We start from the raw sequence: 26,870 nt of genomic DNA, 5'->3' as shown, positions 1-26,870 counted from the left end.
TTTCTCACCTCTTTTCAAGCTGGAAACACTGGAAAGTACTTTGTTTTGGCTCAACATGGAGCCCCAGGGCAAGTGCCCCAGGAGTTAGTTCCAGACTAAAGCAGTGCTTAGGCTTTCTAGGAAACACTGGCTCCTCCAGGAAGCCCATCCTGATGTTCTGACAGCTCCCTCTGGCCCCTCACTTCTGTTCAAATTCCAAGAGCTCCCTGCCCCTCTAAAGGTAGGAATTATATCTTGCTTCCCATAGTTGGACCGAGGGTTCTTCCTCTGTGCCAGGGACCCTCTTGGCTCTCTGGGGAAGCCTATGGACCCCGCCTCAGAGGAAGATATTTAAATGCATAAGATGAAATACACAGGATTCCAAAGAAACCGGATTCCAAAGAAATAATGGTTTCTTTAGAATCTTCTGTATTTCATCTTATGTAATTAAATATGTAAATTTCTTGGTGGCTGCACCCGTACGTATTGAGATAAAATTATTAAAATTTTATAAGACGAAATTTGAGAGGTAGTAATAATGTGCTTCTTGATCAATGCATTAAGTCACAAGATCTTGTGAGCCTAATGCTACCGTAATTTTGAAGTAATGAGGAATATAAATGATATTTTAAGATACTGGCAATAACAGTAACATTATTTCTATTGGTGACAAGGTCACAGGTGCTGTTAACACTGCTGTGGTTTGTTGCCTACATTCAAAATGGAAGGAATATTTCAGTTAGAGGTTAACAAAGTAAAAGTGTGACTTTTTCCTCCATTCCCAGGCCAAAGACCCCCTGAATTCCATCCATGGGACCGTCATTTCCAGACTCTCTTCCTCTTCCTTCCCCCGACCTTGCCCCGTGTCTATTCTTCTGACCCCTTGTAACCCTTTGGAGCCCAACACAGGGCTTGGAACATAACAGGAGCCTGGTATATGCCTTTTGGGGTGAAAATGGGCCTTGCAGGTCCCCTTTAAGCACAGAATGGCCCCAGCTGGGGTGAGTCAGCCAGGGACCAGTGACCAGATGCTTCTGAAGGAGACACAGGTGCTGGAATGCCTCACAGGGCCTCCTGCTGCCCAGCAGCTGCAGGAACTGGGCCTCTCCCTGCACAGGAGGAAGCTGGGTTCCAGGCTGCAGGGCTCAGAAGGGACCTTCAGGCCCAGTTTATGCTGGGCAACAGGGCTCCTCTGCAGCCTGTTGAAGATGCTGCGTGGTTGCAAAGCTGGGCTTTTGGGCCTGGCCTACGGGCTGACAGCAACATGCTCTTTCCCTCTTTGGCCCCAAATGGGCATGGCTGTGTGCCCTCCACCCCTAGCCCTGTTCAGCTGAAGCTGTCCTGCTTGACAGATGAGCCATTTGCTTCCTGCACTGAAGCTGGAGTGACTAGCTGCCTGGTGAAGGGCTATAATTAGCAGTGAGGAGCCGACGGGATTGCATGCTGGCTTGACAGATAATTTTATACTCAGATGGATAAACTGATGTCATCAGAGATGTAAATATCATTTGGGAATGTTGAAGTTCCTGGGAAGGTTTACGTCGGCCTCTCCTCATGCCCACTGCCCCTTGGAACATTTAAAGAGGAGCCCAGGTCATCCTTGCTGGGTGGGGAGCCACCTTGGAGTGCCTGCCAGGCTGCTGGGAGGGCTGGGGGGCAGCACTGTCGTTGGCTGGACCAGGAGAAACAGGGCCTGTGATGACGTGGTGCACAGTGTGGGGGGTGGGGGGATGTTGGGAGGTTGCATTTGACACGGGAGCTTTTCCCATGGCTTTTGTGGTCTGGAAATGTTGCAAGGAAATGGCAATGCTTTATAACAGGAGCAAGTGAGATCAGACTGAGGGAAGTTTTGTTTTCTGCCGACCAGGCTGTTCTGGAGTGGGTCCCAGGGCTCTGGGGAGCTTGTAAAAATAAAAGAAGCCACTGACTGCCTTTATGGAGAGGCTGGGGTCGGCTCTGCTCAGAATTGGGCTGATGACAGCTCTGGTGTTTGGGGGATGGTTTCCAAAGCAGAGTACCTTAGCCCAGAAGCACAGCCTCAGACAGGAAGGAGGCATGGGGACAGGCTGGGGGTGGGGTGGGAAGATGTCAGGGCTCACGTCCCCATCCTGCCAGGGAAGAACTTTTTTCCCAGCAGGAAACATTGAACTCTCAAAAGTATATGGAATCGATTCCGAAAATATTAAGATGTAATAGTTGTGCTCATTCTGTGACAGGGTGAGAATTATACTTTTCACCAAGACAGAAGATGAAACCCTTCTCTGCTCCCCTCAAGTACACTATGTCCTTGAATATTTCATTCATTCCATGCCTGGGCTCTGAAGACTTCAGTGCTCTGTGGGGTCTTGTTTACCCATGATCCTCATCTTGGAGCTGGAGGGTCTCTGGACTCTTTGTCTTGTTCAGGGTTAGGGTTTAGCGAGCGATTCCTTACAGGCAGAGTAATTCAGGAGGGGGCATTTGGCCTTCTAAAGGCTGCTCACCGTGTTCTTAGAGGGGCCATGAGGTCAGGCTGGTCTTGAACAATGATTTCACCATGTTCTGGGTTTTGGAGCATGACTGGCCAGATAGCCTCTGGTTAACCTTTCTCTATCAAAGGTGGGTTTTTCCTGTGATCACCATTTTCCTGTAGAGAGGTGTGCGTGCATGCATGCGTGTACACACGTGCGCATATGTATCCTGCCTTATAAATTTAAAAATTTACCCAAGTGGGAAATTCAGTTGATGTCACATCACTCACGATTTTCCTGATATGGCCAACTTGTTAATAAGTGGCCAATGGCAGAGTTCGTTAAAATGCCTTTAGCCCCTCCTGGCCCACGTGTACTGGAAAGGCATTCCTCCTAGACCGGGGGAATGGAGCTCAGTAATTCGATTGTCTTTTCAAACCAAGGGGAATGGCACTTGGCCTTGAAATACAGCAGCATGCTGGGCCCAGCAGAGATGGCTTCCTGGTAATCTGTTGGGCGGTGTTTCTCTGTAAGCTCAGTCTGTCTGTTCGACTTTTGGCATCCCCGTCATCGTCAAAGTTTAGGGGGAAGCAGGCACTTTTCTTTACTCAGGACAGTCCTGGCATTCTTTGGAAGGAGGTCTGGGGGGGCTACTGTGAGGACATGATGATCAATAAAGAGCCCCATGGTAGTCATTTTAAGGCTGGAGTAGACAGTAGGTAACAGGAGGGGTGGCCTCCGGGGTGTTGTGGGTGTTGGCTAGGATAGCCGTGTTCTGCCAACACCTTGTCTGCGTTTTCCCTCACTTCCTCTACGGGGACCTTAGTTGACAGCACCACGGCTTCCAGTTACTCTCCTGTGCTGCCTTTGGTTGAACGGAGAAATCTAGTTATCTGATGACTTTTCCCTGCCCCCAGGCATGTGTGTCCGAGAGAGTCAGAATCTTGGGAGACTGGGTACACAGCATCTGACTCAACTTCCCATGGGGGTCTGCTGGGAAGCCCAGCTGTCATTCCTCCAACACACATCGATCGTAAATGTCCGTTGTACTTGCTCAGTGTCAGGACTGTCTGGGTGCTGGGGGTGCCCAAAACAGTTGGAAAATCCTTCCCGCATGGAGCTTATGTTCTGGTGGGGAAGATAAACAATGAAAAGATTAATGAAATAATGTAGTGTGTTTAATACTGGTAAGTGCAAAGGAGAAAAATAAAATAGGAAAAGGGGATCAGGAGTTTTGGGGGAGGGACTTCCCATTTTTAAATAAGGTGGCTCCGAAAGGCCTCACTGAGCAGGTGCCAGTTGAGCAAAGACAAGAAGGAGGTAGGGGAGTGAGCCACGTGGCTGTCAGGAGTAAGAGCATTCCGGGCACTAGGAGCAGCCTGTGCAAAGGCCCTGGGGTAAGCACACTTGGTGTGTTTGATGAGCAGTAAGGAGCCTAGTGTTTATAGTGTTCCCACTGTTAGAAAGATAGTAATGAGGGATTCTACCTAAATATCCTTTCAAAATTCCTCCTGCTCCAACTTTGGCCTTCCCTGTTGTCATTCTGAAAGTAAATTCCCTGTTTATGGTACTGTGTGAAATGTCCGTCCTACCTTGGGTGACCTCCTTTAGGTGACCTGCCTGTTGAATCCACATCGCAATGGCCCCAAGCTTTCAGGTTTGTAGCGTTTCCACCTCATTATCTTGCTAAAACCTTGCAAAAAGTCATGGGGGTGAGCAGGGCAGAAACAAATGCCTTCTTACCTGTTCTTCAGATGAGAATACAGACTCATATAGTCAAATGCCTGTCCAAGGCCCAGGGTTAGCAGGTGGCAGAGCTGGAAGGTGAACCTGTGTTCTCTGACCCTCGTTCCAGTGGCTTTTCCCCAGACCCACTAGTATTCTCTTCTAAAATGGCATCTCCAAAAAGGGCCTGTATTAGTTTGCTAGGGCTGCCGTCCACAGACTGGGTGGCTTAAACCACAGACATTTGTTTTCTCCCAGTTCTGGAGGTTACAAGTTTTGGATCAAGTTTGGCAGGGTTGGTTTTCTCCGAGGCCTCTCTCCTTGGCTTGTAGATGGCCGTCTTCTCCCTGTGTCTTCATGTGCTCTTCCCTCTGTATGTGTCTGTGTCCTAATCTCTTCTTATAAGGACACCAGTCCTGTTGGATTAGGGCCACCCTAATGACCTCATTTGAACATTACCTCTTTAAAGGCCCTACCTCCAAATATAGTCACATTCTGAGGTACTGGGAGTTAGGACTTCAACAGAGGAATTTTGGGGGAATAATTCAGCCCATAACAGGGTCCCTCTTGTGCCACCTGGGGCGAGCCTCACCAATGGCAGATGCAACAGCCCCTGGATAAACTCTTCTTAGGAAAATCAAGTGACCACAGTCCGTCTCCCCCCTCACTCCCTGCTTTCTCACTGCAGCTGATTGGGGCCCTGGTCTTGTCCGTGGGGATCTATGCAGAGGTTGAGCGGCAGAAATACAAAACCCTCGAAAGTGCCTTTCTGGCCCCGGCCATCATCCTCATCCTCCTGGGGGTCGTCATGTTCATCGTCTCCTTCATTGGCGTGCTGGCTTCCCTGCGTGACAACCTGTGCCTTCTCCAAGTGGTGAGTCAGCCCCACCTATTCCTCAGGGGGGAGGTGGGGGGAAGTCCTTGGAGTCCCCAAGAGAGCTGGGGAGACTGCTCCTGGGCCCCTGGGCAGCTCAGTTTCTTCAGTCCTTGCCTCAAACTAGCTCTTGCAGAGGGTTTCCTAGACCCGACCATCTGACCATGTTGGCCCAGGAGTGCCGAGGCCACCTTCAGTTCTGCATATAAAAACTGATTTGAATACATTCTTACTTGCTTAAATTCTGTGTTCTTCTGGACCCTAAGTTGCAAGGAGAAACCATGCTCAAATAAGAGCAAGGAAAGACAAAAATGGAGGTGGTGGTGAGTCATTAGCTCATGTAACAAGCAAACCCACACTGGGTTCAGATGGCACCACAGGGCAAGTTGGGCAATCTCTCTAGGCACCTCCTAGCTGGGATTGCTCCCACCTAGCATTGTCCTCAGGCTCCCTTTGCCGTGGTCACTGGCAGCCTCAGGCCCACTGAGTCCTGCAGCTCTGAATCCCAGGAAATCTTTCCTGGTAACTCTGGCCACTGTCCCAGGACTATGGTAGGCCTGGCTTGGGCCATGTGCCCATCCTGGACTCAGGGTAGAGTCAACCCTACCTGCGTTCCCTTACTATGGGGTGAGGGGTGACCCCCCAAAGCTGGGGTACAGGGTTGGCAGATCTGTTCACTCTGCACTCACACGTGGGTCTTGACCTCGTTGCCTCCCCTCACATAGGGAACACCTGTAAGTCAGTTTTCTGTCGATTATAACAGAATAGCCCAAACTGGGTAGTTTATAAAGAAATGAAATGTGTTTCTTCTATTTTTGGAGGCTGGGAAGTGCAAGGTGCCAGGGGCGCATCCGATGAGGGTCTTCATTGGGGTGGGGATTCTGCAGAGTCCTGTCACATGGTGTGGGGGGAGAGTGTTTTCACAAGCTTTCATCCTCTCCTTATGAAGCCTCTGGTCTACTCCCTGATAAACCCATTAAACCATGAACTCATTAATCTATGAATGGATTAATCCATTCATGAGGGCGTAGTCCTCTTGATCCAATCACCTCTTAAAGGCTCCACCTTTCAAATACCATGTTGAGGATTAAGTTCCAGCATGAGCTTTGGAGGGGACCAACACTCAACCCGTAGCAAGCCCCTGTAAGCCAGGTCTTGGTGCTGCCTCAGGCCAGAACTTGCTGGAATCAGTTTGGACAATGCCTGTTCTCTGATAAAGGATAGAGGTGGCGTGCATATCCTCTAAGCTTCAGGCATCCCCCCTCATCCTTTCTGGGGGGTCTAGGAAGCCAGTTCTGAGGGGCTGTCTCGGGGGAGCTGGAAACACCGCCCCAGCCCACCCATCAAGCCAGGCCTGTCCCCTGTGGCTTAGCTGGAACAAGGCCCAGCTCTCCTTGTTGTGGGGGAGGGGCATGCTTTTCTACCTACATCTTGTTGAGGACCCCTGGGACACATGTCAGGAACAATCTGGCTGGGACAGCTGAGTCATTCTTCCTGTCTGTCTCCAGAGATGGGCTTTCCTGGGCATGACTGACTGTCCACGTCCTGTGTTCTCACAGGAGGAAGGGGCGAAAGGCCTAGGAGCTGCTATGTGCTCCCCCAGAGACAATTCTCTTCACTGATCTCGGAGCAGATGACACATCCCCTGCCCCCCTCCAGGTGAATCTCTGAATCTTGTTTTCTAGTTTATGTACATCCTTGGAATCTGCCTCATAATGGAGCTCACTGGTGGTGTGGTGGCCTTGATCTTCAGGAACCAGGTATGCCCGTGGATTCATTTATCAGCCATGTGTGTACTGAGTGCCCTGTGTGCGCCCTGGCCTGTAAACTGGGGTGCTGCAGTGAGCACGGTGGATGACTGCAGGGAGCTTCCCTTCTGCTGGGGGAGACAGGCACTGCATGAGTAAACCAGTGAAGGAGAAAATGAAGCAGGGTAGCATGACAGTGCTGGGCTGAGGGTGGGAAGACAGTCTTGAAAAGATGAAACGGAGCCAACCAGGTGAGGCTCAGAGGGAACAGAGGTCTAGGCAGAGGGAGTCCTCAGCAAAAATGAGCGTGACAGGTTTTTGTAGAACAGTGTGAAGACACTTGGCTGAAGGGGTGAGTGATGGGGAGACGAGTGGAAGGCACAGTTGGAAGGGCCAGCTGGGGTGGACCAGGTGGGTCCTGCTAGGCCATGGTTTAGGAGCCTGGAATTTTTTCTAAAGGCAGTAGAAGCCTTTGGGGAGTTTTATGCAGGGAAGTGATGTGATCTGATTTATATTTTACTTGGCTGCTGAGTGGAGAATGGACAGTAGTGAGGCAAGGGTGGACATGGGGAATCTGGCTGAGAGGCTCTGGAGGTCTTCCAGGGAAGAGGAGATGAGGGCTTGGACTGAGTTGAGGCAGTGGGCCTTAGCCGAAATGGTGGGAATTTAGTGTATTTTGGAGGCAGTGCCAATAGGACCGTTGTGCTCGGTACAGAAATGAGGCAAGAGCTGGTTGAGAGAGTCATGCATGGCATCTTGGCCCAGCAGGGTTTTCAGAACCAAGGCCCTGAAGAGCTGGAAGGTCCTCAGGGTTCCTGTCTCCCGCTCCTCCACTGCAGGCTGTGTGCATCATACTAGCTGTGTGGTTTGGGCAAGTCACTTGGCCTCTTGCATCCTTAGGGGATCATGATTCCTTACTTATGGAGTTTGGCGTGTGGATCTGATGAGAGAATGTGTGTGAAGAACCTGGCCTGGTTCTGCACACAGTGGACCGTCATAGCTCCTTTTGCTCAAAGTCCCACAACAAGCCAGTGGTGGAATGGGGCTGACTTACAATCCAGGGCTCTGTCTTTTCTCCCATAATCTTCTTCCTCTGTCTTCATTGGCTTCAGTGCTGTAGGTGGGGCTTGAGGAGCAGGGCATGTTTGTAGGAGCCCAGGCTTCTCTCCAGTCCCTGGTCGCCCCACCCCAGATAGCTTGGTTCCTGGTGCTCTTGGGCAGTCGCTGTTGGGATGGTGTATCAGGGCTGCAGCCAAATTATCTTTCATGTCAGAAGTTGAGCCCAAGGCAGTAGTCTCTGTCCCAGACCTTTGGTTGTACAGAGCTCTCAAATGTGTGCTGACCTCTGCCAAACTCTTCATGGGTGTGGCTGGTATTTTAGCCCAGGTGGGAGCAGGGACCACACCTGGTCTGCATAGGCTTCCTGCCATGGGACTTAACTCCAGGCATGACTGCACTCCTGGAACCTGGAGGTCTTCTTCCTGTTTTATGAACCCCAGGAGAGGGGAGAGAAGGGAAGATTCCCACCATGTCAGTGGAGTCATCAAGGCACAGAGAGGTTAAGAAACCCTCCCAAGAACACACAGCAAGGCAGAGGCAGCTCAGGGATGCTTCCCAACCCAGTCTTGCTACCTGCTCCTCCCTTTTCCTCTTTTCTACTTTTCAGATCATCTGCTCTGGGCTGGCTCACTTTGCAGCAGCCTTGGGGACGGAGATGTCCATTCTGTTTGCCCATGGGGATGCATGCTGTGCAGCCAGCAGGACTCCCGTGGCCCACAGCTTTCCAGGGTTTATGAATTAGTGCTTTCCTGGCTGCAGCCCAGGCCCAGTTCATGGTCAGCAGCATCCACGGCCTAAATAGGCAATCCTCCCCTAAGTGAGCAGAGCTCTAGTTTCCAGCGTACTGTACAAAGGTGGTCTGATTTGTCATTTTCTGGTGTCCTGTAGGTCAGTGAGGGCCATGACATTACCCCCTTTCAAGTGAGGGAGCTGAGCCAAGACAAAGGCACCAGCCTTTGAAACCTCCAGGGGCCCTTCAGTCCTAAAGCTTAGGATGCCGTGGGCTCGGGTCAGGGTGAGACTTTCCTGTTAGCACCAAACCCCGTGGGTACCTCGGCCTGTGAAGTGTGTGCCTTCCCCTTAGATCGGCTGTCCTCTCATGAGGAGGGTCATGGTGTGCGGCCCAGGAAGAGGCTTCAGGGGCTTTCTGCTGTTTGGGGGTTCAGTGTGGCCCACAGTATCATATGCCTGTGAAAATAATTCAGAAAACTATAAAATGGGGAACAAAATTGTAAATGCAGTAAGATCCACACAATGGGGTAAAAAAAAGTGGAAAAAGACAAAAGGAAATAGAAATATTAACATATTAACTCTTACTTCCTTTGAGGGATAGGACTGGGGTGATTTTTATTCTCTCCTTTATATTCTTTCCCTAGCTCTCAAATTTTCTTTGTTTTTTTATAATCAAGGGGGAAATGCCATGTAAAGAAAAATAATGTCCGTTCCAACTTTAATGCAATGTAGCTCTGTAAAACAAGAGACAGGCCAACGGTGAGGATGGGGAAGGAGCGACCTGGCTGTTGATGGGGGTAGGAAGGGGTGGTGTAAGGTGGAGAAAAAGGTGAGGAGCAATCAAGGCCAGCTTCCAGGAGGAGGGGAGTTCCCAATTCCATTTTTTTTTTCCTCAAGAGAAGATAGATTTCCCTGTGCAACAATATGAGGCCACTTCAAAAAGTTCATGGAAAAATAGAATTAAAAGATAATATGAATCTTTCCATGAACTTGTGGAAGTACTCTCGTATAACAAGTTCAGCCTCCAGAGCCACAGGCTACCTGTTAACTCTTGACAAATGAGAACAAATCATTAGGCTAATAACTTCATGCTGGGTTCTCAGGGAGGTGCACAGACCATGGCCACAGCCAGGCAGTGAAAGATAAACAGACTCCTGGATACGAGGAGGAAACTCTCCATCACCCCCTGACCTCAGGTGAGGCTTGTCCTGGCAGGCATGACCGAGCAGTCAGACTGAAGCAGCTTCTTGGCTTGTACAGGAGCAGGCGGCCATGCACAGAGCAGGTATTAGACGCAGGAGAAGTACAGAGCCCTGACCCCAGCCAGGGCAGGAGGACCTGAGTGACTTCCATAACTGTCTGGGTCTCACCCCTTTTGACACCTGCTGTTGTCCTAGTTTGTTCTGGGGGGAGGGTGTCAGGGTGTCAGAGGTCAGCTCCTGCCCATGTGTTCCCAGAAGGCAGAGCTGAGCAGGGACGATGGGAGGGACCTGGGCCATGGCTGGCACATCTGTACCCCCATCCCAGGCCTCCTCCTCTTTACTATCGGGGTTGGGGAGAGGAGGAGCTTCTTTCTTCGTTTTGATCAGAGGGTGTCACACCTGACATCAGGCCAGGGAACAGTGGGGAGTACCAGCCTGTTTATTTTTTCATGGCTCTGTCACGACCTTGAGTTCAGGGGCAGGAGAAAGGAGGCGGCACCATGGCCCTCTTGTCTGAGCACCTGAACATATAGATCCTTCTCATCCAAAGCAAAGCTGCTGGTGGGTCAAGAAGTCAAGAAAGTTCCGCATTGATCTGGCCAGACTCCCACAGCTGGTGTGCCCCACTGTGGACAGCCATTTGGGAGCAAGGGCGGGGGCCCCAAATCTTTGGGACACTGAAGCATAACCCTCCCCACCATGGGGATTGACCTGTGTGACTCCCATTTCCCCAAAGAGCCTTTCAGCCTTCTCTTTCCTTCTGGCTCTCTGGGTTCTCTTTGAGTCTTGGTGACCAGATTGGGACTATATCAGGGCTGGAGCAGAGGCTAGGGTCTGGGGCAGTGAGGAGGGACTTCTGGAGGGACTGGGGAAAGCCCAGAGATGCTGTCTCAGCCCCAGGCACAAAGGAAGAAAGTCTTAGGCTCAACACCACCCCCTTCAAGTTATGAGAGCAAGGCCGGCGTTGGTACAGGTGGGCTGCCAGCAGCAGGGCCTCCCAGGACAGCTCCATCCCCAGAGATGTTGGGGTCCCTGTGCCCTCACTGGCCTGGTGGGCGGCTGCAGCTGTGGCCCCTGGCACTCCTTTTCCTGCTCCTCTGGCCTCCCACGCTGGGGCAGCTGCCACCCCACGTCCCCACCCCCTTTCCATTCTTCATTCATTTAAAAACGCTCCAACACCCACAGAGAGGGGTAGTGGGGAGGCTCTAGATAGCTTTGAAACTAGATTTAAGAGAAGGAACTAGAAAGGATAGTTCTTCGTAGCTTTTCCTGGTGGCTTAAATAAGGCGCTCGGAAAACCCTGTGGCCTTCGACGTTGCTTACTCTTTGCTTCATTTAGCCTGGGCCATGTGACCCTCTGCGGCTGTGCCAGGGCTTTGCAAAAGGTGGTTTCTAGTCCTTGCTGGAGCTGCTCCTGCTGGCGTGACCTGTTTTAGAGCGGGGGTGAGGGGATGGGGGTAGTCAGACATCGCTGGTGCCGTCAACATTAGCACAGCACCTTACAGTTGACAAACTGTACAGCCTGCAGGCCTCATTTTCTCATGCACTCCCTCCATCCCCGCCACGGCCCCATCACAGCAGCCACCTCCGTGCACTACTGGTCTCTCTGGTGCTCACACTGTCACACGTGCACACGCACACACACACACATGCAGTGCCAAAAGCAGTGTATGCTGAGAGAGCCCCCTGATGGCAGCTGGGGCGGCTGCTGCCCAGGATCTCAGGACCATCTGTTCCTCCTGCCTGTTTCCAGAGGCTCCTGCAGGGCCTCCTTTCCTTGCAGGGGCCCAGCTCAGCTTACCAGATGGAAGCCTGATTTTCACAAAGAGGCCTCAGAGTCAGCACCCTTGGAAAGTGCTCAGGGACTGGGATGGTTTGAGGAGGAAGAGCCTTTCCCCACGGGCCACTAGCCTCTCCTCTGCCCTGAGCCTCCTGCCCTCATCCCATCCTGTTACCAGTTCTGTGGGGTCCACTCAGCAAAGTGACTCAGTGGAGGGGCTGGGGTAGGCGCAGAGGGGCATGGTGGACCAGGACTGTGTCTGCGGTGCCTGGGGACTGGGAGGAAGCCACGACACACTCATCCCCATGTGCCCGGCCTTAGGCATGTCCTTACCCTGTGCCTAGCTCAGCCTTCTCAACCAGTTGTCTGCCCATGTGCCTGGCCAGGAATGTCCTCACCCTACCCATCCCCCTCCAGTTACATTGCTCCCCCCAAAAAAACACAAGATCAGGTGTAGCTGCAAGCCACCTTGCAGGATTCCAGGGTGCCCTCACCCCAATGAGCAAGGATCTTCCTTCCTTGAGGTGAGAGTGATCTTCCTCAGCCCAAACCCCTCCCCCTGACAAGTCCCTTCAGTGATGGGGAGCTCACTCCTTGTCAAGTCAAGGGCAGCCCCAGTGGAGACCAGGACTGTGTCTGTGCTGCTTTGAGAGTGGAAGGAAACCGTGACACACATATCCTCACATGCGTGGCCTTAGGCATGTCCCTTTACCACCCCCTGACCCTAGCTCAGCCAAGGGTGCTGTGAGCTCATTCTCCTGCCCCACCCTGGATGGCAGACTGACCCCACCCTGGTGTCGTGTTTCTTAGGCACCCCCACCTACACCCCAGCAGGCTGGCCAGTCCCTTCATCACCCAGAGGAGCAGGCACTCGAGGCTGGAAAGGCTTCATGACCTGGGGGCCTCAGGCTGTTCTCTGTTCTGCCTAGGCCCTTGGCTGGCAGCCAGCTGTCACCCAGCCCCTGCCCCGGGGTCTGACGCCAGACCCCGGGCTGTGGGCTGGTGAGTTCAGAGCCTCTCACAAAAGCCTGTGTCTTCTCCCTCCTCTCGGGCTGACGTCCAGTATTCCTCAGTCCCGGGTCTGCCCCAGAACTGCTGTTTGTCGTCAGCAGAGGGTTTCCCTCCTGGCTGTGGGGGCTGTTTCCCTGAGTCGGTCTCCTCCATTACTGCGCGGCTTGGGCAGCCCGAGCCTCAGGGTGGAGGCGATCTCTGCGTCCTTTTTTCCTCTCTTCCTGACACCGGAGGTAGTTCAGGGAGATGACCCCAAAACTGGACCTTGGGTTCTTATCTTGGCACCTTAAAGTGTGCCAGCCTGGGAGTTTGACGGCCGGGTGTCCCGGCATCTCTTTGCCAGTGGCCAGCTGGGCGAGCTTGGACCAGTGACCTCATTCTCTGGGCTGCAGGGTGTTTGTGGGGCCCCCAGGCCAGGGGCTGGCTTGTCTTGGTGGCCCGGGTCTCCTGCTCCGGAGGCTGCCCCACTGCCGCAGGTCTTTTGGACAAGAGGAGGGGCTTCAGTTTCCCTTGGGACTGCCATTTTCCACTGGTGACATGGTAGGTATGAAGTAATATTTGTCTCCTGGAAAAATAGAGAAAAATTTATAGTAACAGTACCAGGACCTACTGTGTGGCAAGTGTCCTGCTAAACACTTTCCTCCCCTAGTGTGTTTAAGTCTTGTGACATCCCCCTGAGGCAGAGAGTATTTTCCTCCCAGTTTTGCAGGCAGAAAATGGAGGGTCAGAAGTTAAATGGACTGCCTGAGGCCTGGTGGCTGCAGGGATGCTGTCCTTAACCACAAGGCTTGACAGCCCTCTCAGCTTAGTCTTTCATCCTGAGCTGGAAGGGACCTTAAAGATAGGCCTATGGGCCGGCCCTGTGGCTCACTTGGGAGAGTGCAGCGCTGGTAGTGCCGAGGCCGCGGGTTCGGATCCTATATAGGGCTGAGCGTGGTGCAGACCACACCATGCCGAGGGTTGCGATCTCCTTACTGGTCAGAACAACAACAACAAAAAAAACCAGTTGAATTTAAATTTGACCTTTAAACTACAAAAAAAAAAAAAAAAAAAAAAAAAAAGATAGGCCTATGGTGTTGATTCAGAAATGGGAAACAGGCCCAGAGAGGGGTTGTGAGCTGTGATCGGACATGGAACCCAGGGCCCTGTTGTCTTGTGTACCCTGGGTGCCTCCCCCGGGAACTGTCCAGCTCTTTTCTCCACACTGAGCCAAGAATTCCCCCTTTGTCCCCAGTCTCTGCTGATACTCGGCCTCTGTACTCTGAAAGCTCCAATTGTCACACTGGGAGCTGGGCTGCCCACACTCCCGCCCCCGCCCTTTCCCGCTGTGGGGCCTTTTGTGCTCTGGGATCTCAGCACAACAGCCAGGCTATTGATCCAGAAAGCCCAGTGTGACTGGGATAGGGCGGCATGCCAGCGCTCTTCCCAGTGGGGACTGTCCTGGCCCAAGCCAGGAGTGGGACCGCTTGGTCCACGGGCCAGAGTGCTGCAGTGAGCAAGAAAGAGGCCCCCATGGGAGGTCAGGAGACCTGGATCCCAGCCCTGGCGAGGTCCCCAACCAGCCTGCTCTGCGACCCGGGGCCTTGGTTTCCTCATCTCTAAAACAGAGATTGGGTGGTGGAGGGGTGTGGAGAGGGGATCCAGAGGACAAAGGGAAGATTCCAGTTCAGGCCTGTCCCTGGGGGGTGGAAAGAGTACCAGGCTGGGAGCCAGGACAGCTGCATCCCAGCTTGGGCAGGCAGGCGTGGCTGCTTTAGAGCCCTGTGTCCCTAGGCTGGGCCCAGTCTCTCAGGGCCTGGGCAGCCTGATCTGTAAATGGGGTGAATCGCTCCTGCTCAGATGTGGTAGAGGGACTCAGGAGTCAGGTGGGCACTGGAGGCACAGGGAGGATATGTGGGCAGGGAGGTCATGGGCATTCAGGGTGGGGAGTGGAGGGGGCGCTCCATGCAGGTGGGGCGGGGGCTGCCTCGGCACACGGTGCTCTGTACCCATTCAGACTTCCGGGAAATCTTGGGTTGGACTCTGGGGGTGCGTGTTCCTTTTCCTATGTAATTTCTCCTTCCAAATAGACCATTGACTTTCTGAATGACAACATTCGAAGAGGAATTGAGAACTACTATGACGATCTGGACTTCAAAAACATCATGGACTTTGTCCAGAAGCAGGTGAGCCAGGCACTTTGGGTCAGAGATGTTCATGCCCCTTGCCCCCCATTCAGGGTCTTGCTTAAGAACGTGGGGGTGAGGGGCCAGGGGATTTATCCATTCCCAGAGCAGGTGGCTGGCCATGTTGGGAGGCAATGTTGGGCCTGGATGACCCTGGGGTGGTAAAGCTGGGGCACCCTTCTCAACTAGTCCTCTACCTGCCCAAGAATGTCCTCACCCTACCTGTCCCTCTCCGGTTGTTTTGCCCCCTCCACCAAAAAAACCCTGCAAGGTCAGGTGTAGCTACAAGTCACCTTGCAGGGTCCTAGGGTACCCCCCACTCCAGTGGGCAAGGGTCCTTCTTCCTTGAGGTGAGAGTGACCTCCCCTGGCCCAAACCCCCTCCCCCGCCAAGTCCCTTCAGTGATGGGGAGCTCACTCCCTGTCAAATCAAGGGCAGTCCTTCACTTGGGGAGAAAGCTCTTCACTGATCCCAGTTCCCCCACACTGGGGCACAGAACAAAACTTCTCCCTTTCCTCCAAGACACTTCCTTGAATGTATTGTTGATCGTCATGTCCTTTTGGGACACTGTGACTCTCTCTGGGGTCCACCCATGTCTGTTGGTTCAATAATAATAGCAGTTGTACGGCCAGCCACTGTCCCCGGTGGCTTTTAACTTTCTGTCTCATTTAGTCCTGAGCCTTGGGTTCCTCAGCTGCATAGGGAGGGATAATAATAGTCCCTTCTTGGTGTTGTAAGGATCACCCTGACTTAATTGGAGAGAAGTGTCTAGAACAGTGCCAAGCACATGGTAAGACCTCAGTAAAGTGTCAGTTGCAATGGTCAGCATTACATTCTCCTGTATGAAAACAAGCAGAGTTTGAGGGCCACAGGCCCACTCAGCCCTGGCAGCACTTCCTGGGACATGACCTTGGGGCCTTCAGCTGGCCCAGTCCCCTGTGTTAGCCCTCAGTAGAGACCACCCTCTCACCACACCCAGGGCCACCCACTGTGGCCACTCCCTTGGCTCAGATCTTCTTTGTAGTCACAACAGGTGCAGCCTCTGGAAGGCCTTTTTCTGCCAGGGATGCGTCTGTCAGCTCTGGCTGGGAGGGCTGAGTCCTGCTCCGGTGGAGCAAGATGTTTTTACTAGAACCAGCCTTTAGCTGGCTTGGGGATTTCATTTCTCCTGGGATGGGATTAGAGGGTGACTAATGCTCACTGAGCACCTGCTTGGTGCCAGGCCCTGTTCTGAGTGCTCCATGCACAGCATCTCTGTAATCATAGCTCAGCTGTGCAAAGCTGCCATTGTTCTTCCTGCTTTACAGAGGATCTGAGGCCCAGAGAGGCTGATCAACTTGCCTGAGGTCACACAGCTGGAAGTGGTGGTGTGAAGATTTGAACTGGGGTCTGTCAGATTGTAAAGCAAATGCCCTATGAACTGTACCACAGAGACGCACTTCCCGGTCCCAAGACCTGATAATCCTAAGGGGCACCATGGGGACTCCGGAAGGGTATCTGGCTTGGGTTTCTACCAGGACCTCCTATCACAGCACTCCCCTGGCTGCACCCTCCAGTGACTTCCCACCACTCTAGAACACAGTCGCAGCTCCCTCCTGATTCTGGCTGCATTGCTTGGCCTGTGCCCCCCTCTGCTGCCCGCTCAACCTTGTCCCCTCCAATCTCACTTGCAGTTCTAGACACGCTGGCCTCTGCACTTGCTGCTGAAACACAAGCTCGTTTCTGTATGGGCCCCTTGCACATGTGGGCTGGCTTCTTCCTGTCGTTCATGTTTCAGCTGAAATGTCTTCTCCCCAAAGTGGCCTTTCCTGACCTCCCAACAAGAAGCCGCCCCTCTCTTCTCCTTCCCCCATTTCTTCATATCTGGGGCGCACAGCACTGCCTCCCCAACCTTCTCAGTAGTGCTTACTCTCTGTCTCCCTCCAGGGGACGTGTTCCACATGGGCAGGGGCTGCACGGCTTTTGCTCACCCTCTCCAGTGCCCAGGACAATGTCTGGTACACACCAGCACCTCAGCAGAGAGAGCTGGGACACGGCAGCTCCTAGGGTGGGGTGAGCACAAGGTCAGTTATGGTGCAGGAACTTTCATAGAATCGTGGGCTCTGGGACCTTAAAGGCCTTCCTCTCCAGCACTGGCACCAGGGACACGAAGATGAAGAAGGCAGAGCCCGGTTGTCAAGGAAGGACACTTCCATCCAGTGTTTAGTCACCACCCTGATATCACACCAGGAAGCACCCGGCCTTGGCTTGCATGCCTCTCCAGTGATGGGGTACTCACCACTTGCTGGGCGGCCATGCCACTCTGACCAGACATTGTAGTCTCGTGTGTTCCCTGTGGCTCGCCCTTAATGAACTGTATCAATCTCCTGGTGGAGCCCCTTCGTGCCATCTCACCTGGGTCCCAGTGATGACGGCAGCTCCTCTTTCCTCTGGCTTCTTTTCTCAGTTTAAGTGCTGTGGTGGGGAAGACTACCAAGACTGGAGCAAAAACCAGTACCATGACTGCAACGCCCCTGGACCCCTGGCCTGCGGGGTGCCCTACACCTGCTGCATCAGAAACACGGTAGCTGCTGCTCCTGGGGGTGGGGGTGCGTGGGGGCCACCCAGCTGGTCAGACACCTCTTTCTGTCCAGGCTGAGGACAGGGGTGGTGTCGGTGTGTGGGGTAGGCAGGAGGTGGTGGTCACAGCCAAGGCTTTCCTGAACCTCAAGGGGAGAATCTGGGGGTGTGGGTGGGGAGGTCTTGTCTTATGGGTGTTAGCCAATACCTCCTGAGCATTTTCTCGTGTGTGAGTCTGTCTAGTCCTTACCACAACCTTGTGATTTACTGTTATTTTATCCACTTTACAGATGAGGAAATTGAGGCACTGAAAGGTTAGGTGTCTTGCCCAAGGTGGCCAGGAATGAAATGCAGGCAGCTGTTACCAGAGCCGTGCTCTGGAGTGCTGTAGGAGGTGAGGGCTGGGAGAGGAGGATTCCAGGCTAGGGGAACTTAGCGGGGGTGGCCAGCTCTGCAGCATCAGCTGGAGGCAGAGCAGGGCCTGAGCTCTGGTTGTCTCTGGTAGACTTTAGCCTTAAGCTCTTGGTGGTCATCAGCAATGGAGTGCTTGGAAGAGGGTCTCAGGATGTACATGTCAGCCTCTTCCTCTCCCAAGCACGATCCTCTCTGCTCTGTCACCATCTCTGTCACCAGGATGCTGTTCTGTGTACTTACAAGCAAGAGGCTTTGTTAATCCTTGTGTTTGACTAATGTGTCCAGAAACTGTTTGGTTTCTGGATTGGAATGAGGTGGAGAGCTTTGCAATTACTCATGCCCCGAATAGTCATGGAAAGTTTCTCTTCTGACATCTCCACCATGCTGTGCCCGCTGCCGGATTCCATAAACCAAGCAGCTGTGGGTGGGGGCCTCGCCCATGAGTTGGGGAGCCAGGCCAAGTGCGCTGGCCCAGGAGGGGAGCTTTATTAGGAAATTTTAAGCTGCCATTTTAGGGTAGTTCTCTGGGCAAGGCGAGTGCTGGGGAGGAGCCCAGAGTGTTCAGAGAGGCCTGTGGGGTTGTGATCCTGAACTTTGTCACTCTGGGCAGTGGTGCCTGAATGTCCAAGTCGAGATGTGGAAGCTCAACTTGTATTCATTGATTCATTCGTTCATTCAACAAGTATTGGTTGAGGACCTACTATGTGCCAGACACATTTCTAGGTTCTGGGGGTACAGCAAATAGAGGTATCTCTGCCCACGTGGAGATGACATGCTAGTGGGCAAACAAATGAAGTAAGATGGTACGTTAAAAGGTGGTAAATGCTGAGGAGAAAAATAGAGCAGAGGCATGGAGGGCTGCAGTTTCAGATGCTGAGAAAGTGAATTCTGAGTAAAACCCTGAAGGAAGAGAGGGACCAAGCCGTGCAGGTATCTGGGGGAGGGGCATTCCTGGTGGGGAGAGAACAGCACATGCAAAGGCCCTAAGGTGGGAGTTACCCTGGGGTGTTTGAGAAATAGCACAGAGACCTGTGTGGCAGGAGCAGAGTGAGCACCCAGGAGGATGGTAGGAGGTGGAGTCAGGGAGGTCATGGGTGCCCCCAAGGGCCTGGGTAGGACTGTGGTGTGCTCTGGAGTGACTGGGGCCATGCAGGGCTCAGTAGCAGTGAGGGATCTGACTTGGGTTTTACCAGGATCACCCTGGCTGCTGTGGGGGGGCACAGGTGGGGCTCATGGGCAGCAATCCATGGCTCACAGGTCAGCAGCCATCTCTGAGATGCTGTTTAGTGAGCAGGAGGCTTAGTTGGAGGTGCTCTTGGGTCAACACCTGTGGAAAGGAGGAGCCAGAAGCGGGGTGGGGTAGAGGGAGAAGCTGAGTGACGATGGGCCTCAGTGCGGTACAGCAGGGGGCCTCAGCCAAATCTGTGGGAATGATCCTTCAGAGTTGTCCAGTGTTGGGCGAGGGAGCTGGGCCTTCATACCCCCACACTGACCAGGCATTGTGTGAGTACAATCCCTGTGTCACATCCAGGAAGAGACTTGCTGGCTCTGTTTAGCCAAGGAGTAGATAGATAGATATTGATTGACTGATGGATTTATTACAAGGAATTGGCTCCCATGGTTACAGAGGCTGGCAAGTCTCAATCTCTGCAGGTGAGTTGGCAAGCTGGAGACCCAGGAGAGCTGATGGGTTAGTTCCAGTCCGAGTATGAAAGCCTGAGAACCAGGAGAGTCAATGGTATAGTTCTCATCCAAAGGCTGGTCGGACTTCAGACCCAGGAAGAGCCCATGTTTTAGCTCACGTTTGGGGACAATCAGGCAGGAAGGATTCTCTCTGTAAGTTCACGCAGGGGAGGGGCAGCCTCTTTGTTCTGTTTAGGCCTTCACCGATGAAGCCCAACCACATTGGAGAGGGCAATCTGCTTTACTCAGTCTGTTAATTTAAATGTCAGTCTTATCCAAAAACACCTTCAGAGAAATACCCAGAATAATGTTTGACCAAATATCTGGGCGCTCTGTGGCCCAGTCACGTTGACACATAAATTAATGATCATTTAAGGCAGTTACCACGAGGGCTGATAGCTAAGAGCTCCTGCCAGCAACATTCCCAGTAGATGACAGGGTTCTGGGCAGCTCCCCACAGCATCCACCCCACCAGGCAGGAGAAGACAGAGGCTCAGAGCCGAGTGGTGGTACTGGAAGTGGTAAAATGTGATCACATTCTGGCTGTGTTTTGCAAGTAAGCCAACAGGATTTGCTGACAGATCTGTGTGGGCAGTGGGTGAGAGAGAGAGATCAGAGGACTCCAGGTTTTGGCTTGAGCCACAGGAAAGACAGGGCTACCACGGCCTGAGAGGGGAGGACTACAAGGAGGCAGTGTTGGGGGAGCCGGAGCTCACTGTGAGCATGTGGGTTTGAGAGCCTGTTTGACGTCTCAGCAGGGATGTCAGAGAGGCAGCTGGATACAGGAGTCTGGAGTTTTGGGGAGAGCACCTGGATGGGGTTATAAACATGAGCGCTGTCTGCAGAGAGGATGGAATCTAAAGCTGGCGTCTGGCTGAGAACACAGGGGAGGGAGGCAGCCTTCACCTGGGTGGGTTATCTCCAGCTCTGTATTACAAAACCCATATTGACTCCCTGTGCCGCCACCCCAGGTGATTTTCTCTAAATATGAAAGGGGGTATTTCCTTCTTCAGTAGGATTGGTTTATTGCGTATGAATCTACTTATTCATTTTACATATTTCTTTCAGCAGAAGATTTAAATGAGCACACAAAATTTATGGAAGAAAAAACTAAAATTAAAAAAATTAAGACCATGAAAAATATATGCTGAAATAGAAGGCCCAGATGATGGAGAAAAATATAAAATACTGATAAGGGGCCTTATGGAATCACTGAAAATGGAACTTTGTGTTTAGTGGCTTAGGGCTTCCTGGCAGCCAAGGGAAAAAGGGAGACATGGCCTGTTACATTATTACTGTTCAAGAGAACAATACGCTGCTTTAGGGAAAGTAACTTTTTTTTCCCTCTAGCTCTCAGCTTTAAAAGAAATGTCTTACATGAGCTTCCTTTAGAGAATTTGGAGCAACAGAGCTGCACACAGGCTTATAAATTTTGGTTATACTAAGATACTCTGAGAGCTGCTTGTGTAGAGGACAGCTTGCTCTGCATTAAGTGGTCCAGACTGCTGGGCCTGTTGAGCTCTTGTGTCCAATTTCCATCCATACCCCCTTCCTTGTTGGCTGGCTGGCTACCTTTTGGGGGCCTGTCCTGAAGGCCTCTCTCCCCTTTCCCATTAGCTGCTCAGACCCCAGATAAGCCCCCTCGTTAGTTCTGTGTGTGAGGGTGAGAAGAAGCACCCACATGAATCACCCATGTGAACTCTGCTGCACTGATGCTTTGGCTGCTCAGGAGTCCTCTTCCTGACTTCCTGTCTTTGCCCTGTGCCAGCTGGAGGAGGCCGCTGAGGAACTGGTCTTGGGGCCTGTGAACTGCAGCAGAGTCTTCTCTAGAATATTGATTCTGCGGTTGAACCCAGGCAGGCTTTACCTTTGGGAAGGTCATGGATGCGTCTTTCCCCCCTACTCCTTGGTGAGGGACCCTCCTGGCAGGGGGAGGCAAGTACCCCATCACCCTACCCCCAGGGCCTAGGAAAGCGTTCTGGGCTCTGGTGTGAGGGAGGCCTCTGCCAGTTGCTGTTGCTGGAGACTAGGTGTCCCCTGAGGCAGGGGCTGTGGTTCCACCTCCAGGGCTGGCACAGTGGAGATGCTCCTGTCACCTTCTTATGTACATTATACTTTACTATTTTATTATGCTTATTGTGTGTCTCCCTTTCTACAATGTAAGTTCTATGTTATAGAAAGGTAGGGATTTTTTGTTATTCTAGATTCCAAGTGACTAGAGCTGTAATTGGCACACATGAGGTGCTCAATAATATTTATTCAATGGAGGGATGAATGAGCAGATGAGGTGGAGAGCCTCCATTCCCATCACGTCCTCCTGCACCTGCTCTCCAGGCCTGACCCATGGCCTGGAAGGGCCACAAACACTGACTGATTGATGCCGAGTGAGTGCTGGGTGTTGGTGGGTGTGAGGGCCCCTGGGGACCCTAGACCAAGGGAGCTTATTTGCCCACACAGCAAGCCAGGTCATTTGGATGACCAGGATAATGTCTGAGGTTCAAACTGCACTTTTAGAAGTAGAGTCAATGCCCTTCCTTACCTTTCCAGGGGCTGGGATTGTGAACAGTCACTCCAGCCAGTGCTCCTGTGATCTTCCATGTGCCTGGGCCTGTGATATGCCCCTGACATGCATATCTCACTTTATGTCCAAAACAGCCCCTGGAGTGGGTTTGCTGATCATCGTTACCTGTTCACTCGTCCATTCATTCATTTGACAGATCTTTATCAAGTGGCTCTGCCTGCAGGTCCCTCGGCAGCCCACCGACGCTGGTCCCAGAGCTCATAAGTGTCAGAACAGGATCTGGACCCAGGAAGGGGGATGCCAGAGGCCACGTGGCCACACCACCATTACTCTCCTCACTGTCACTGACACCATGGCACCATAACCCACAGCAGTATTCACTTAAATGTATGGGGGGGGGCTGGCAGGGGTCATGGCTGGACCAGAGGATCCAGCTGTCACATTATAGATGGAGAAGGAGACTGTGCAGGGCACAGACGGTGATGGGAAGTACTGCCAGCTTATGGCTTAGGGCCTGCCTGGGAAGGGGTTTGATGGTGTCTCGGGCCCGACCACAGCTTTCCCTGCACCTAGATTAATGAGTAGCTAGGAGTGCCAGGGAACCATTCTCTTCCCAGGAAGGAACTTTCGGTGACACGCTCCACTGGTGGAGCAGTGGGGGCAGGAAAGTGTGGCCAGGGGCCCCAGCCTTGCCCTCGGGTAAACCACAGCTGACCAGGGTACCAGCTGTGGTCTGAGGTTTTCCTCCATAAACTGGCAGAGCTGGAACAGCCCAGCCTGACCCCTGAGACGTGCATGACTGTGTCAGCCATAGTGGTGGAGCCTGGGGCAGCAGCTGCTGGTGCTGGGGGGCGCTCCCTGACCAAGCCACAGAACCAGCCTTCCCAGGTCTCCTCACTGGGCATTTCTTGGGGGTGGGAGTTAAGGTGCAGATTCAAGCCAGACTGCCTGGGTCAGAATCTCAGTTCCATTCATACTGGACAGTGCAATTCCCTGTGCCTCGGTTTTTTCATTTGTAAAATGGGTAGAATAATAGTGTCTTTTAGAGTAAGTACCTTTATAAGTGTTAGCTATTATACGTTTATTTCTGTTTCAGACAGAAGTCGTCAACACCATGTGTGGCTACAAAACTATTGACAAGGAGGTAATGTCTTTGAAATCTCTTTCCTCTGGAAATGTTGCTCTTCCTGTCCCACTCCCAGGATGATCAGAGGGGTTTCTAGAGGTGGGGTTCCTGCCTGCTGAAATTCCCAACATTCCCCCCACCCAGACGCAGAAGGGCTCAGGGAGCCAAGAATCCCCCCAAGCTAGGAGACAGCACATGCTTGGGTTAGGGGAGCACCTACTGAGAGCTTGTCTACATGAGGCCACCACAGCTCTTACCAGTACACCCAGCAGGCAGTGTGCCCACCTGTGCCTAGCACTAGCTGGCCTCTGCCCTTGGAGCCACCAATTTGCAGACAGCTCACATGGGGTCCCTCTGCCTGAGACATAGGAGTCCCTGGAAGACAGCAAGCCCTCTGGGGGTCTGCTTCCTGGGCAACTCCCCTGGACTAGGAGAGAGGCTGGGGTGTTGCTGGGAAGGGAGCTAAAAATAGTGGTGACCTGAGATGCCCCAGAGTAGCAGTTTACAAGGTGGGGTCCACAGACCAGCAGCAAAAATATCCCCTAGGAGCTTGTTAGAAATGCACATTCTTGGGGCCGGGCTCAGCAAGTGATTCTGACACACATGAAAATTTGAGAGCAGTGGCTCTCAGCCCAACAGAACCTGTGACCATTTTTTATAACACATACTTGGTAATGCCCTGTGTATTATCCCCAGATGAAATTTGTAGACAACATAACTTACCTTTATACCTAATTTCAAAACAATCAACATAATGATCTAATTGAGATAAAGGAGAAATAAAATAAAACAATTGACAGCTATATAACATATTTCAACATATAAATGCTCAGGCAGTAGTGATGCAGCAGAAGACGCACTGAAGTAATCAGCTGTCTGCACAGATGTGAAGAATCCCTGAGACTGGGACAGCTACGAGGCAGCCGATATGGGGTCGGGGGGTGGTGATTGTGTTAGTGACTTGCATCCATGGGCATCGTTTTTGCTGTTGGTTTTTTAAAATGGGGAACTACTCCTTGGTAAAGTTCTGAGTAAAATAAAGTATAACCATTCCTTAATTTACGTGGTAGTAGTACTGGAAAATTCATTGTATATTAAAATCATGCAGAAAACACTTTGTTTTTTATAGGTTCCTGGACTTAGCCTTTTGGCTCAGATAATCATAGATAGGTTTTCCACCCACACCAATGCCTGGGTGACATCTGAGAAGCAGCAGGCAGGGCTTTGTGGAACAGGATTACCCTGAGCTCTGCAGTCCCTCAGCCCCAACCCCAGTCGTTGGGACAATCAAAAGTGCCACCACAATATCCCCAGTGCTCTCTAGGGAACGGTACTGCCCATTGAGAACCAGTGGTCTGGGACCACCTTGTCATGTTGCATAAGACAAACTGAGACCCAGAGCTGTTGAGGGATTGGCCCGACCTCCAGTGAGTGGCAGAGTTGGGGCTCTGGCTCTGCTAGGCTGACCAGGCTCCTCCCCATGCAGCGCCTCAGTGTGCAGGACGTCATCTATGTGCGGGGCTGCACCAACGCCGTGCTCATCTGGTTCACGGACAACTACACCATCATGGCGGGCATCCTGCTGGGCATCCTGCTCCCCCAGGTGGGCAGGCTGGGCATTCAGATAAGTGACTTGGTGAATATAGGAGTGCACAGAAGGTGCAGAGAGGCAGAGTGAGGAAGGCTGTCGTAACAGCAGTCTGGGCTCGCTCTGGGTGGGCTGGAGGGCTGAGGGGAGGTGGTGGATGGCAGTAGCACTGGTTGTCAGGCTCTGCCAAGAGCTTGCCAGGCACTGTCTCCTTTAATTCTCTCTGTGAGGTAGGTACTATCATTATGCCCATTTTACAGAGGGGAAACTGAGGCTCAGCAAGGTTAAGTGACTTGCCCAGGGTTCCGTAGCTAGTGCATGGCAGGGCCAGGATGGAGGCAGGAATGCCAGACTGGAGGGACCCTTGCTGATGGGAGGTTCTCTGGGACTTCCTGGAAGGGGCAGAGGATGCCCAAGCTGGGGCTGCTCGGGTGGTGGGGGTTTCTCAGATGGCCAGTGCCAGAGTGGCTCGTGGATGGCTGCCTGGGCTTCTGGGTGCTGGGCCCTGCCAGGGAGGGCTGCTCTGTGTCCTGCAGGCTCTCACCGGCCCTGCCCTCTTCTCAGTTCCTGGGGGTGCTGCTGACGCTGCTGTACATCACCCGGGTGGAGGACATCATCATGGAGCACTCTGTCACCGACGGTCTCCTGGGACCTGGCGCCAAGCCCAACGTGGAGGCAGCGGCCACTGGGTGTTGCTTGTGCTACCCCAGTTAGGGCCCTGGCCTGGGACGGCGGCTCCAGCAGGACCGTGCCGGACAGCACCTCTCAGTTCACATCAGGCACACGCTGGGCACCGACCCCCAGGCTGCTTGTGCCTGCATGCGGCATCCCAGGGCCACTGCCTCCCCTAAGAGGCCTCGCTGAGGCCGCTGGGATCCTGCACCCACACTGCTGGGCCTGGGGAGCAAGGGCGTCCCTTCTCCAGGCCTGGTCCACAGGGGAAGGGGAGCTCGTGCCGTTTCATTTCGGCAGTGCCTTGGCCGGCGGTGTTTATGCCCTTTTGAGGGCAGTTTTGTAGTGATTTGTAAGCAGCAAGAGAGGAGTGTGTCCCACGGGGCAGGAGGGGTGGGTGCAGCCCTGGGCCCCCCAGTGCCCCCGCCACGCCCCAGAGCCCGGGTGGGACCATTTCTCAGCCTCCAGAGTGCCTTGAGCCCCTCCCCAAGGGCTGTGGCTTCGCTGACCCTATTTTATTTACATGATTTTTGCGACACTCATGTTTTGTACACAGTTAACAGGACTTTCTGACTAATCAAAGCTGGAAGTTTCTCACACACCCCATTGATGGCCCTCCAAGTTGGTTCATTAATTATACAATAAAGACATGATTTTTGGGGTCTTTCATTTGTGCTGATTTGGTGGGGAGGGGGTGGGAAGGGCCTCAACCAGGACTTGGAAGCCTCTTGTTTGTGCAAGGATTGAAGGGGGACCATGCTGGGGTGAAGATTCAGTACAGTTTAGGACACTGAGGCCAAGGAACACCTGAGAGCCAGAGGCAGAAGTAACAACACCTATTTTACAGACTGAGAAACTGAGGCTGAGTGACTACGGCATGAGGCTCCACCTCCCAGAAGTGGAGCAGATGGAGAACGAGGAAGACGAAGAGCCTGGGAAGGAGCAGTACCCACAAATCCACCCGTGGCTTTAGAACCAGAGTGACTCCCTGCAATAGCAGCTTATCGTACCAGGGTCTGGCGCCCGGGGCAGTCAACACTTGGTGCCAGGTAAAGCTTGGTGCTGATTGCCCCCTGCTGGATACAGCAGGACTTGCATGGATCGGTCCACCCAAGCCTTCCTGCCCCCAGACTTGGGTTCTAGATTTTCTGTGAGGTTCTTTGTAGCCAGGACACTAGAAATAAAACAGCAAGAGTCTGAAGCTCGAAGATCTGAATCTGAGAATGGGAGCTACTCATAACATCCAGAAGTTAGGGATGCTTGGCCTGCCATGTGTACAAGCCTGAGTTGTCTGGTGTGTTGTAAGAAAGGGCAGGAGAGGGGTTTTCAAAAGGATAGGACAGAAAAGAAAAATTTAATAAATGAAAGAATAGCATGGTGCAACAGTGGCAAACACCTCCTAGAGTATACTTGTGCCAGACACTTGTCCAAACACTTTCTAAATACTAACTTCTTTAATCCTCACAACCACACGTGGTAATTTTTCTCTTCATCTTATTGATGGGGAAACGGAGTGGTTAAGTAACTCACCAAGGCACAAGGCTGCTAAGTGACAAAGCCGGACTTGAGCCCAGGTGGAATC

The 26,870-nt window shown here is 52.6% G+C and overlaps 1 protein-coding gene across 1 annotated transcript in view; it reads left to right on the top strand.

Annotated features, from left to right (window-relative positions):
- The window catches only part of TSPAN15 (tetraspanin 15), a 48,131-nt gene extending 22,190 nt beyond the window's left edge, over window positions 1-25,941 (top strand). The window contains exons 2-8 of the mRNA XM_063102919.1: window positions 4,843-5,028; window positions 6,714-6,788; window positions 14,630-14,725; window positions 17,172-17,288; window positions 22,999-23,046; window positions 24,515-24,631; window positions 25,181-25,941. Coding sequence (XP_062958989.1) covers window positions 4,843-5,028; window positions 6,714-6,788; window positions 14,630-14,725; window positions 17,172-17,288; window positions 22,999-23,046; window positions 24,515-24,631; window positions 25,181-25,330 — 789 coding nt within the window. The 3' untranslated portion in view covers window positions 25,331-25,941. The remainder of the gene's footprint in view (window positions 1-4,842; window positions 5,029-6,713; window positions 6,789-14,629; window positions 14,726-17,171; window positions 17,289-22,998; window positions 23,047-24,514; window positions 24,632-25,180) is intronic.
- Window positions 25,942-26,870: the final 929 nt, after the last annotated feature.

This window comes from Cynocephalus volans, chromosome 7, assembly GCF_027409185.1.
Source record: "Cynocephalus volans isolate mCynVol1 chromosome 7, mCynVol1.pri, whole genome shotgun sequence".
NCBI classification, from domain to species: Eukaryota; Metazoa; Chordata; class Mammalia; order Dermoptera; family Cynocephalidae; genus Cynocephalus; species Cynocephalus volans.
This window is presented reverse-complemented; position numbering and strand designations above follow the sequence as displayed.